Genomic DNA, 12,396 nt, shown 5'->3' on the forward strand with positions numbered 1-12,396 from the left:
AATATCCAATAAAAATTATTTTTAAAAATAAATAATAAACCTCCATAGGCAGTACATCATGTTTCCAGGATCCCTTATATCAAACTTATACTTGGCATCACTCTAGATGCTGAATTTTCCTTACTTCAAGAAAATTAAAGTCACAATATGTAAAATAAGTGGGCATTCAAATGCACCATACGCTCTGAATCTTTTTCTGAACAGTAGGTGAAAAGATAGTTATGGATCAGATAATTGAGCAGCACAGATGGATGTAGTGAATTGTCATGGTAAAAGAACTTGAAATCTTTTACATTTCTACTTTGATTTTTTAGTGTTACTCTGGAAACTGTTGCTTATCCTGACTTGAGTATTTTTTTTTTCTTTTATGCTAAGTGTCAAGAACCAGTTCGGATCTCATTCATTAGAGTTTAAATGCTTATTACATAACTGTCATAATTGTGTCCTAGATAAAACTGTAAATTAAACCATTGGCCATAAGGCAAATAGGGTAGTAATCCGTGGGGGAAAGATGCAAATATTTCACTTTGAAGATGTAGAAGTTTATTTATCTCCCTGATATTTTTCAGAGTTAATTTTACGGCAACCTATTTTTTACTACAGAAATTGATAGAAAAGATTATGTATTCCCTCAGGTTGTGTGGTACCATGGATCTATGGGGGACATCTAGTTCTTGGTGCTACAAGGATTTCACCTGTAACCGTCTCAATATAAGAAGTTACTGGAAATATGTTTTCACCATCAGGACATATCTCCTTAGCTGGAACAACTTCTGCTTTGCCTTGTAAAACAGTATTTGCTACAGGAAAGAAAGTATAAGTATTAAATCATGAACTCCACATCCACATGGCTTCATCCAAACCCACTTCTGGATTTAGTCTAAGTCTTATCTCTATATGCAAAGTATGGTTGCTGTTTAAACTCCCTTCCCTTAGCTTTAGTATCATTTGTCCCTCATTTCCTTTCAGTTTGGCTTCTTGTCAGTAGAAAGTCATTTCCTCCCTTTCTTCCTGCTACAACGTGCTTTCTTTTATTTTCTTCCCACTCTGACTCATCCTGACATTCACTCTTATATGAAATATTACTACTTACCAAAGACTTGAATATCCCAGAAGTAGTTGTTTACAGTACAAATGCAAGCAGTGTAAGTTGCTTTAGCAGAAAGATATTTGATGTTTGGATTGTCCTCAATACTGATTTTCACCTAAGGAAATAAAGTAAGGAATGGTTAAATGGTGTCAATATAGAAAATGCAGCCTGGTATTAACCATTATGGAAAATAAGCAATTCACAGAGCATTATAGGAATGGAGGAGTATTTCCTCTTAGCTGTCAGGATATACTGGATGCTTAGCATATTTTTGTGACTTATGGGTCAAATTCAAATTTAGCTCCATTCAGTGTAAGAAGGAAAACCACTGATTCTTGTTGTTGTTGTTGCTGCTGTTACAATGAATGACTGAAATTGAAAAGGTTTTCTTAGAACTTAAGAGATCTTACATGTTTCCATCTAATGGAATGAAGCTGCATGTGTGTCTGTTTGTTTTTTATTTTGGGGGTGGGGCAGCTGGGCATGTTTACCTCCAGTGGCAGTCCAAATGATGGACATCTCCTTGGCCTTTGTCGATAACTCAGACCATAGACATTTACACAGACCCCAGGTGCAGCAGAACCACAGACTTGGACGTGGCTCTTAACAGCACCCAGGGCCAGGAAATCACCATGGCCTCCTCATATGTGCCTGCTCCTCACCACCATTGAGTTTCTGGTTAGTGGGATAGATTACTAAGTGCTTTATTTCTGTAACTTAAGGACAACCAAGAATATTGTCCCATATATTTAGGACAGCAGTAGTTTTTCATTTAGTCTGAGGGTGAAGATCTCCAAATCAGAGTCAAAAGGGAGTGAACAAACCTTTCAAGAACCAAGAAGGGCTTTCTTTCCCATTTGTAGCAGTTTTATTTACTTATTATATATATATATGAGTACACTGTTGCTCTCTACAGACACATCAGAAAATGGTACTGGATACCATTACAGATGGTTGTAAGCCACCATTTGGCTTTAAGGGAAGAGACAAAATGTTTCTACTCTGCTGTGGTGAAATGAGTATAAAGAAGGCTAATAAGCAGACCATAGTTTATAACTCAAACTCTCTGACTTTAGTTATCCAGCTTTAAGATATAGTACATGTTACACTGACAGTTTTTCTGTAATTATGTGATGAAAATATTGATACCTGTATCCTTTCATGAGTTTTTCAGTCTTTGTGCTTTCTGAGTCAAAGGTATTATTTTAGAATTTAAACAACATGTTTATTATACAAATAAAAACAACCCCTGCTTGAAAATTACTGGATGCCTAGTATTTAGACATTGTATTTCATCAGTCCAAGGATATGAATCTTTTAGTCAATGGTCAGATGTAAAAAATTACTTTAAAATGGGTTAAGAAATCTATGTTAAAAAACTGAAAACAGAGAACTTTAGGGTATCTGACAACACCAGATCTAAAAGTATTTCTAGCATCATTTTTGTTTGAGTATTAGGAACAGTTTGAAAAATTTCATTAGATATGTAAATATTTTAAGACTTCTTCCTCTTCCTTTAACTTTGTTGTTTGTGAACCTTAAATAAGTTATAGAATTGGGTCTGTGTTTCATTGATTCCTTGTCATTTTGAGTTTCTTTTGCATGAAGTTTAGGAAATTGGGGAGGTTTATGTCATGAACAAGCAGGAGATGAATAGTTGGAAACAATTGAAGAAGAAAGGAGACCTAGGAATAAAGGTGGAGAGAATATGTATCTCTACTTATTGGGGGCAAAGTAAGCTCTCACATCGAGGGACAGTGCACAGTCCCCTCACTTCTATATTTCTTGTACCTGCCAAAAGCTTGTTGATCTGTATCTTCTTGAATCACCATCATTAATTCATGGCATAGAATCAAGAGGTGAGTGGAGATAAGACTGTAAGTCCATTGTGTTTCCTTTTCACTGCTATTCAATCATATTTATCTTTGATTCATTGGCATTTTTCTTGATTTTTCACTTACCCCATAATTTTTAACTCTAAAATTTTATCTAGGTTCTTTGTGAAGTTGCTTATCCCTGTCTCACCAATATCCTTCACAACCCTATCACTTTACTTTTATAATAAAATTTGTAACACATACATTTACAACACAATTTCACTTAGTTCAAAATCTATGTACACAGAAAACATAAAAAGGCAACATTTAGCATAATATCAAATCACTGCAATGTCTTTACTATAATACTTCACTTTCATGTTACCTCTCAATTATTCACTTACCACCATGCATTTGTCCACGTTATTTGTAACTGTGAGTGTTACTGCAAATTCATTTGCCTTGTTCATTGAAGAAACTTTCAAATTTAGTGAAAGCAGATTGTTTCTGTATCAGTAGAAAAACAGAAACATAAAATCAAAACAAAAAGTAGGACTCAGGTGTTCTTGTATGAACAGTCAGATAGAGCTCCAGAGGCCAAGTATCAGGGAGATGCTTGTGAAGTTCAACCCTTTCCTCTGGAAGGACTCTTTGCATGTGAGTTCCAAAGTATTCCATGTTTCTAGCCAACACGCACATATCCAACATGATGAAACAAATGAAGACCAGAATAGAAGGTTGCAGTCCTAGTCACCGTGTGTGGGAAGCTAGGCTGGCAAGGATACATTCTCTTTTCTGTCACCATTTATCATTCCAGGTTAGAGACTTCTGACTTTACAGTTTACCTTGATGTACTCACCTTTTTGTTTTCCTTCTACAATTATCTAAAAATTCTCCAAAGTTCTCTTCGTTTTAAAAACAGAACTTGAAGAATAGTATATGCCCAGAGTCTGCTAAATCAAACATGTGGATGAACATGTCTTTACTGTAACAATTGGTTCACCTCAATATTTTTTATTCACTTCACTGTTCTTTTAGGTCTAAATTAGGGGACATCAAAACCTCTAATTGGCAAAAGTTAGATGATCAAATGATCTTGATATCATTGCCCTAGTTTCTCAGTCTTCTGCTTCTCTTCAGAAATGTTTTTCCATAGCAGGTAAAATTTTCTCATCCAAACTTCTATGGATTCTTTAACATTTGATAGCTTCTTTTACCCCACATGATCCTGTGTACTGGTAATGGACTCTGATTTCTCCCTGTAAATCAGTGTTTTCCTATTTTCAAAACTCAAAAAATCAAATACATACCATTTTCTCCCTATATGAATTGGAATCTGATATTTCTTTCCCACTTTGTTATAGACTTAGGCAATAGATTTATCACATAAGAAATCTCACACAAAGAAATGGGTCTAAAAAGAGCAGGATACACTATACTGTTCCTGAATTTCTTTCTTTTGTTAAAAAAAAATTCTACTCCAGGTATGATCAACAGTGTCCAGCATACTGGATTTGATGACGACATAGCATTCATTGAACAATTTAGATAATTTTTCTATAGAGAATTTATTAGTTTTGTTTTTGTTATTTGAGACAAGATATTCCACTCCATTAACTGGGAGTCTTGAACATTCAGTTCTTTGCGTTCACACACCAACTTTAGAATTAGAGTAGAATTATATCTTGTCCATAACTTATCCCAAAAATATGGAACAAGCTCACCTCTCATATTGTCATGTTGATAAAAGTGATAATTATATAATCTACATAGACACCACAGTTTGAACGAAGTCTTTTTAATTATCTCCCAGCCATTAGTATCAGGACATAGGCTTGAGAAGCTATGTAATGTCCCGGAGTTTGGAAAACTAATAGCAGAACCACAAATTGCAAGAATGCAATACGTTCCCCCTTCAAGTAGGAACATATTTCTCAGAAAGTGGTGAAGAAAATGTAGTACCTTACCTATTATCCTGACCAGAGGCAATCTCCAGAATTAAGCACAGAATCAGGAAGTGTGTAACAGCTTGGGGCTGGGAGAGAATTTGAAGAGAAGCCATGCTGTAAGAGTTGACACTTGTGAGCCTTGGCCATCTGAAACCCAGATGTCTCCTTTTATTTGCAGCAGGAAGACAGTGAAACAGATGGGCAGGTCTACTCAGTTAATGGCATAATATGTTATGATCCCTCCCACTACCATCCTGTTTGTTCTTCTTTAACAAGGGTGAGTATCCAGCTAGAGCCTCAGAATGGATTATATTTAATAAGAAATGGGATTTTCTCCTTTTTCAGTATGAGATTAGAATATTCTTGGATTATTAGGATAGACCCAGTTCTAATTATTCTAAGCAACATCTGTTCTTAACCTGCTCTTACTGTGGAGATATGTAAACTTCAATCATCTTTCTTTTTCTTCTGGATACCATGCCTCACCTCCCTGATAACTCAGAGAACACAAACTCAAAAATGTTCTGCAGTTGATTAATGACTCAGCATATTGTTATTACTCAATTCCCCAATAATTAGGGTTCTTAGGTATAGTGATCTTCTGCAGGAAATGATGGCCATTCTTTGCATACAGAGAATGTTTCTGGAAAATTCAAGGCATATATTTAGAACAAGTCATATGTGACTAGGGGGTACATCTATAGTTGATATGGTTTTAACCATATTATCAGAGAGAAAGATCTTGGATACCTTCACTTCGTGTGTGTCTTAGTCCGAATTTCTGTTCCTACACAAAGCATTATGACTAAGAAGCAAGTTTGGGAGGAAAGGTTTTATTCAGGTTACAGTTCCACATTGCTGTTCATCACCAAAGAAAGTCAGGACAGGAACTCACATAGGGCAGGAACTTAGAGGCAGGAGTGGATGCCAAAGCCATGGAGGAATGCTGCTTATTAGCTTGCTTCCCCTGGCTTGCTCAGCTTGCTTTCTTATAGAACCCAAGACTACTAGCCCAGGGATGGCACCACCCACAGTGGCCTAGGCCACCCTCACTTGATCACTAATTGTGGAAATGCCTTACAGCTGGATCTCATGGAGGCATTTCCTCAGGGAAGGTTCCTTTCTTTGTGATAACTCCAGCTTGTATCAAATTGACACACAAAACTGGCCAGTATAGTGTATATTAGTTCTTCATGACACTTAGGTTTATAGTAACTATGTAGGATGACAAATTCAGAAACTTCTAGGAAACTTCTTGTCATCCTAGTTCTATGTTCTCTAACTTCAGTTACTGCTCAGCTTGCTTTGTCCTCATGTGTATGGAGGACAGCTGTGGGTAAATGTGCTAGACTTCATTTTCAAAGAGAAACCATGGTCACTTCCATTGAACTGCAAGATAATACACAAGCTGATGAAAGTCTTAGAGAGTTAGAGTAACCAAAGAATTCATGGTTTTGCCTACTTACTATTGAAGTAAGAGAGTTTGGGTATCCTGATGGATGGCAAGATGCTATCTAAGAGTAGATGGATTAGATAGCTCAGAATTCAGCATGTGTACTCTTCCATATTTCTCCTTGAGATATAGTGCCAAAGTTAGAAGATCTAGAGATGATTTATTGTGTCAGGTGGCATGTGTCCCATATACTATTTATTTTATTAATGTTGGCTTTGGAGTAGGTGTGGCTACTGTCAAACACCAGATGCTATGCTGCCCTAGGTGGATTTTTCCCTCTTGAATAAACCTGTTAAATGGACTATCTCACTTCTCCTTCCCTTACATTCATTTGTTATGTAAATATTTAAGTCTCCTTCCTCATTCCTTTAACTTTGTTGTTTGTGAAACTTAAATAAGTCATAGAGTTAGGCCTATGTTTCATTGATTTCTTGTAAAATTTAAAGTTTCTTTTGCATGAAGTTCAGGAAATTTGGGAGGTTCATGTCATGAACAAGCAGGTTCAGGGGTTGGATCCTGGGAAAAAGTACCAGGAGATCAAAAGATATAGAGGATGGAAGATAGAAAAGGTAAACAGCATGGGATTAGAAGGTCTTGCAAAAGCTACTTTATACTAAGCAACATTATTATGAAGTAGATCATCTTATATACTTTTTCTGGCAGGGAAATATTGATGAAGTCAGCAGAAGTCATCATTTAATGGGAGGAAATCAGAAAGAAGCTATTCAAACAGTGTTGTCCCAGGGAAACACAGAATATCTCAAGAACATTATAGAATGAGCCTTGGGACACAGCTATAGTACCCTTTAATCCAAAGAGTTGGGTTCTCAAGATTCCTGTATGTACATCAAAGCCTCATGGAAGAGTTCCCAAAGCCCTGCCAAGTATATTCCTGGTTTTGAGAAGGAGGTATGTCCCTTCCTGGTACAACAGCGCCTCAGAAAAAGATCAGACTTGCTCTCAACAGCAGATAAGATAAATTAACTGAATGTGAAATATAATCAAAGTGTGATATGTAATTATATAGAAAAGTCTGTCACCTTATTGATCCTCAGTAACTATTCTTCATTAAAGACAAATAATAGCTTAACCTCTAAGCATATCAGCATATCATAAGGGACAGAATATAGGGAAAGATAACTAAAATTAAGGATTATTAGGAGTAGTAAGGAAACTTACTATAGTCAAAGCTCTGTAAAGTGTATATAAAAGTGAAAGCATTACAAATCAAATATACCAATAATTGGGGAGTCAGAGCCCCAAATGTTCATCTATTGTTATCAAATGAAGATTCCTTTACCAGCATTGGGTTAAAGACAATTGATTTGTTGGCCTAAGAAATTGAGAGGTAATCTCCAAACAACTCAGGCTGTTGCCAAAACTATAGGTTGTTCCTTAAAATCTGTCAATGAATCCCAAAGTCCTATTGCTGAGGACAATGCTTACACAACTCATTTAACATGGAGAAGTCAAGCTGGGACCTACATAGACATTTCACACCTAGTTTCCTACAGAGAATTGCTGTTCAGCTATCAAAGGACAAATGTAAACATCAAACCAGCCATAAAGCATTTTTTCTACAGTGGAGTCCTGCCAACAAAATATGTTAATGTGATGGTGACACATAGTTTGTCAGAATAACTACCCAATATCAGATTTGACTTAAGTCTATGACTTCCATGAGATAGAACTGGACATAATTGAACAAGAACTTGATATTGTATATAGTAGCCAAGGAACCTTGAATAAAACTAAATATTACTGATCTAAAATTAACAAAAAATAAATTATAGCAATAAAGTGATTTCTAAAGACACCCTGTTACACTCAAAGATAAGTAACTTACTCAGACATTATTTAAGAATGAAAACACATTCATGAAAACAAATACAGAGACCCACAGCAATGTAATCTGCAGAGAGTTAAAGAATTTGGAACACTCTAAACATATGCCTCTATGCAACCACTTCCTTCAGGATTCAAGGAACTCTGCAGAGGAGGAGGCAGAAAGAGTGTAAGAGTTGGAGGGGACAGAAGATAGCAACAAAACAAAACCTTCTAAATCAGCAGGATCAAAGCTCCTATGAACTCACAGATACATAAGCAATATGCTCAGGGCCTGAGTGAGTCTGCACCAGGTCTTCTGTGTGTATATTATGGCTTCTAGTTTAGTGTTTTAATCACATTTAATAGTGTTTAGTAGGATTTAATAGTGATTTAATCAAAATGAATAGGATACTTAATAGTGACTTAATAAGAGTGTGCAAACGAGTACATCTCTGTGTCTTAGACCTTCTTTTGTGACCTTTTGCTTCTGTTTCTTTGTTCTCTACTGTTCTGATATGCTTTCTTTTATTTTATCATTTAATTTGTTATTATCTCTAGAAAGTCTCTTTCTTTTTTTAATTAAGACATTTTTATTAGATATTTTCTTCATTTACATTTCAAATGCTAACCCCAAAGCCTCCTATATCCTCCCCACACCCTGCTCACCAACTCACCTATTCCCCCTTCCAGGCCCTGGCATTCCCCTGTACTGGGACATATGATCTTCCCAATACCAAGTGTATCTACTCCCATTGATGGATGACTAGGCCATCCTCTGCTACATATGCAACTAGAGACACAGCTCTGGGGGGTACTGGTTAGTTCATATTGTTTTTCCTCCTATAGGGTTGCAGATCCCTTGAATACTCTCTCTCTAGCTCCATAATTAGGGGCCCTGTGTTCCATCCAATGGATGACTGTGAGCATCCACAACTGTATTTGCCAGGCATTGACATAGCCTCACAAGAGAGAGCTATGCCAGGGTCCTGTCAGCAAAAATATTTCTGGCATATTCAATAGTGTCTGGGTTTGGTGGTTGAATGTGGGATGGATCCCCAGGTGGGGGAGTCTCTGGATGGTCTTTCCTTCCATCTCAGATCCAAACTTTGTCTTCCATGGGTGTATTTTTCCCCATTATAAGAAGGAGCAAAGTATACTAACTTTGGTTTTCCTTCTTTTTGAGTTTCATGTGTTTTGCAAATTGTATCTTAGATATTCTAAATATATGGGCTAATATCTGCTTATCATTGAGTGAACATCATGTGTGTTCTTTTGTCATTGGTTTACCTCACTCAGAATGACATCCTCCAGATGCATCCATTTGCCTAAAAATTTCATGAATTCATTGTTTTTAATAGCTGAGTAGTACTCCAATGTGTACCACATTTTCTGTATCCATTCCTCTGTTGAGGGACATCTGGGACCTTTCCAGGTTCTGGCTATTAAAAATAAGGCTGCTATGAACAAAGTGGAACATGTGTCCTTATTACAAGTTGGAACATCTTCTGGGTATATCCCCAGGAGAGGTATTGCTGGATCCACCAGTAGTATTATGTCTAAATTTCTGAGGAACTGCCAGACTGATTTCCAGAGTGGTTGTACCAGCTTGCAATCCCACCAATAATGGAGGAGTGTCCCTCTTTCTCCACATCCTCGCCAGCATCTGCTGTCACCTGATTTTTTTATTTTAGCCATTCTGACTGGTGTGAGGTGGAATCTCAGGGTGATTTGCATTTCCCTGATGATTAAAGATGTTGAACACTTTCAGGTGTTTCTCATCCATTCAGTATTCCTCAGTTGAGAATTCTTTGTTTAGCTCTGTACCCCATTTTTAAATAAGTTTATTTGATTTTCTGGAGTCCATCTTCTTGAGTTCCTTATATATATTGGATATTAGTCCACTATCTGATTTAGGATTGGTAAAGATACTTTTGCAATTTGTTGGTGGCCTTTTTGTCTTACTGACAGTGTCTTTTGCCTTATGGAAGGTTTGCAATTTTATGAGGTCCCATTTGTCAATTCTCAAGCTTAAAGCACCAGCAGTTGCTGTTCTGTTCAGGAATTTTTCCCCTGTGCCCATATCTTCAGGCTCTTCCCCACTTTCTCCTCTATAAGTTTCAGTGTCTCTGGTTTTATGTGGAGTTGCTTGATCCACTTAGACTTGAGCTTTGTACAAGGAAATAAGAATGGATCAATTCTCATTCTTCTACATGATAACTGCCAGTTGACCCAGCACCATTTGTTAGAAATGCTGTCTTTTTTCCTCTGGATGGTATTAGCTCCCTTGTCAAAGATCAAGTGACCATAGGTATGTGAGTTCATTTCTGGGTGTTCAATTCTTTTTTTTTTAATATTTTATTACGTATTTTCCTTAATTACATTTCCAATGCTATCCCAAAAGTCCAAAAGTCCTCCATACCCTACTCCCTCTCCCCCATTTCCCTACCCACCCAATCCCATTCCCCTTTTTTTTTTTTGGCCCTGGCGTTCCCCTGTACTGGGGCATATAAAGTTTGTGTGTCCAATGGGCCTCTCTTTAAAGTGATGGCCAACTAGGCCATCTTTTGATACATATGCAGCTAGAGTCAAGAGCTCTGGGGCACTGGTTAGTTCATAATGTTGTACCACCTATAGGGTTGCAGGTCCCTTTAGCTCCTTGGGTACTTTCCCCAGCTCCTCCATTGGGAGCTCTGTGATCCATCGACTAGCTGACTGTGAGCATCCACTTCTGTGTTTGCTAGGCCCCGGCATAGTCTCACAAGAAACAGCCATATTAGGGTCCTTCCAGCAAAAATCTTGCTAGTGTATGCAATGGTGTCAGTGTTTGGAAGCTGATTATGGGATGGATCCCTGGGTATGGCAGTCTCTAGATGTTCCATCCTTTCGTCACAGCTCCAATCTTTGTTTCTGTAACTCCTTCCATGGATGTTTTGTTTCCAATTCTAAGAAGGGGTACAGTGACCCCACTTTGGTTTTCATTCTTCTTGAGTTTCATGTGCTTAGCAGATTGTATTATATATCTTGGGTATCCTAAGTTTTGGGCTAATATCCACTTATCAGTGAGTACATATTGTGTGAGTTCCTTTGTGATTGTGTTACCTCACTCAGGATGATGCCCTCGAGGTCCATCCATTTGGCTAGGAATTTCATAAATTCATTCTTTTTAATAGCTGAGTAGTACTCCATTGTGTAAATGTACCACATTTTCTGTATCCATTCCTCTGTTGAGGGGCATCTGTGTTCTTTCCAGCTTCTGGCTATTATAAATAAGGCTGCTATGAACATAGTGGAGCATGTGTCCTTCTTACCGGTTGGAACATCTTCTGGATATATGCCCAGGAGAGGTATTGCTGGATCCTCCGGTAGTTCTATGTCCAATTTTCTAAGGAACCACCAGACTGATTTCCAGAGTGGTTGTACAAGCTTGCAATCCCACCAACAATGGAGGAGTGTTCCTCTTTCTCCACATCCTTGCCAGCATCTGCAGTCACCTGAATTTTTGATCTTAGCCATTCTGACTGGTGTGAGGTGGAATCTCAGGGTTGTTTTGATTTGCATTTCCCTGATGATTAAGGATGTTGAACATTTTTTCAGGTGTTTCTCTGCCATTCGGTATTCCTCAGGTGAGAATTCTTTGTTCAGTTCTGAGCCCCATTTTTTAATGGGGTTATTTGATTTTCTGGAGTCCACCTTCTTGAGTTCTTTATATATATATTGGATATTAGTCCCCTATCTGATTTAGGATAGGTAAAGATCCTTTCCCAATCTGTTGGTGGTCTTTTTGTCTTATTGACGGTGTCTTTTGCCTTGCAGAAGCTTTGCAGTTTCATGAGGTCCCATTTGTCAATTCTTGATCTTACCGTGCAAGCCATTGCTGATCTGTTCAGGAATTTTTCCCCTGTGCCCATATCTTGAAGGCTTTTCCCCACTTTCTCCTCTATAAGTTTCAGTGTCTCTGGTTTTATGTGAAGTTCCTTGATCTACTTAGATTTGACCTTAGTACAAGGAGATAGGAATGGATTGATTCGAATTCTTCTACATGATAACAACCAGTTGTGCCAGCACCATTTGTTGAAAATGCTGTCTTTCTTCCACTGGATGGTTTTAGCTCCCTTGTTAAAGATCAAGTGACCATAGCTGTGTGGGTTCATTTCTGGGTCTTCAATTCTATTCCATTGGTCTACTTGTCTGTCACTGTACCAGTACCATGCAGTTTTTATCACAATTGCTCTGTAGTAAAGATTTAGGTCAGGCATGGTG

The 12,396-nt window shown here is 37.6% G+C and overlaps 1 protein-coding gene across 1 annotated transcript; it reads right to left on the reverse strand.

The window, feature by feature from the left end:
* Positions 1-654: 654 nt before the first annotated feature.
* Positions 655-5,061, reverse strand: LOC110297093 (prolactin-inducible protein homolog). The gene is made up of 4 exons (XM_021165877.2): positions 4,875-5,061; positions 3,312-3,414; positions 1,094-1,205; positions 655-800 (listed from the first exon to the last, which is right to left on the reverse strand). The coding sequence occupies exons 1-4, from the start codon at positions 4,967-4,969 to the stop codon at positions 655-657; spliced, it is 456 nt and encodes a 151-aa protein (XP_021021536.1). The 5' UTR covers positions 4,970-5,061.
* Between the last annotated feature and the right edge of the window lie 7,335 nt (positions 5,062-12,396).

Source organism: Mus caroli, unplaced genomic scaffold (genome assembly GCF_978045245.1).
Source record: "Mus caroli unplaced genomic scaffold, Mus_caroli_1 scaffold_7, whole genome shotgun sequence".
Classification (NCBI taxonomy): Eukaryota; Metazoa; Chordata; class Mammalia; order Rodentia; family Muridae; genus Mus; species Mus caroli.

Excerpts from the sequence above, each read along its gene's own strand:
- LOC110297093 (XM_021165877.2), bottom strand. The coding sequence starts at position 4,969 with ATGGCTTCTCTTCAAATTCTCTCCCAGCCCCAAGCTGTTACACACTTC. Across the intron at positions 1,206-3,311 it reads ACGTGGACAAATGCATGGTG|GTGAAAATCAGTATTGAGGA; the intron begins GTAAGTGAATAA and ends TTATTTCCTTAG. Across the intron at positions 801-1,093 it reads CTGGGATATTCAAGTCTTTG|CAAATACTGTTTTACAAGGC; the intron begins GTAAGTAGTAAT and ends TCTTTCCTGTAG.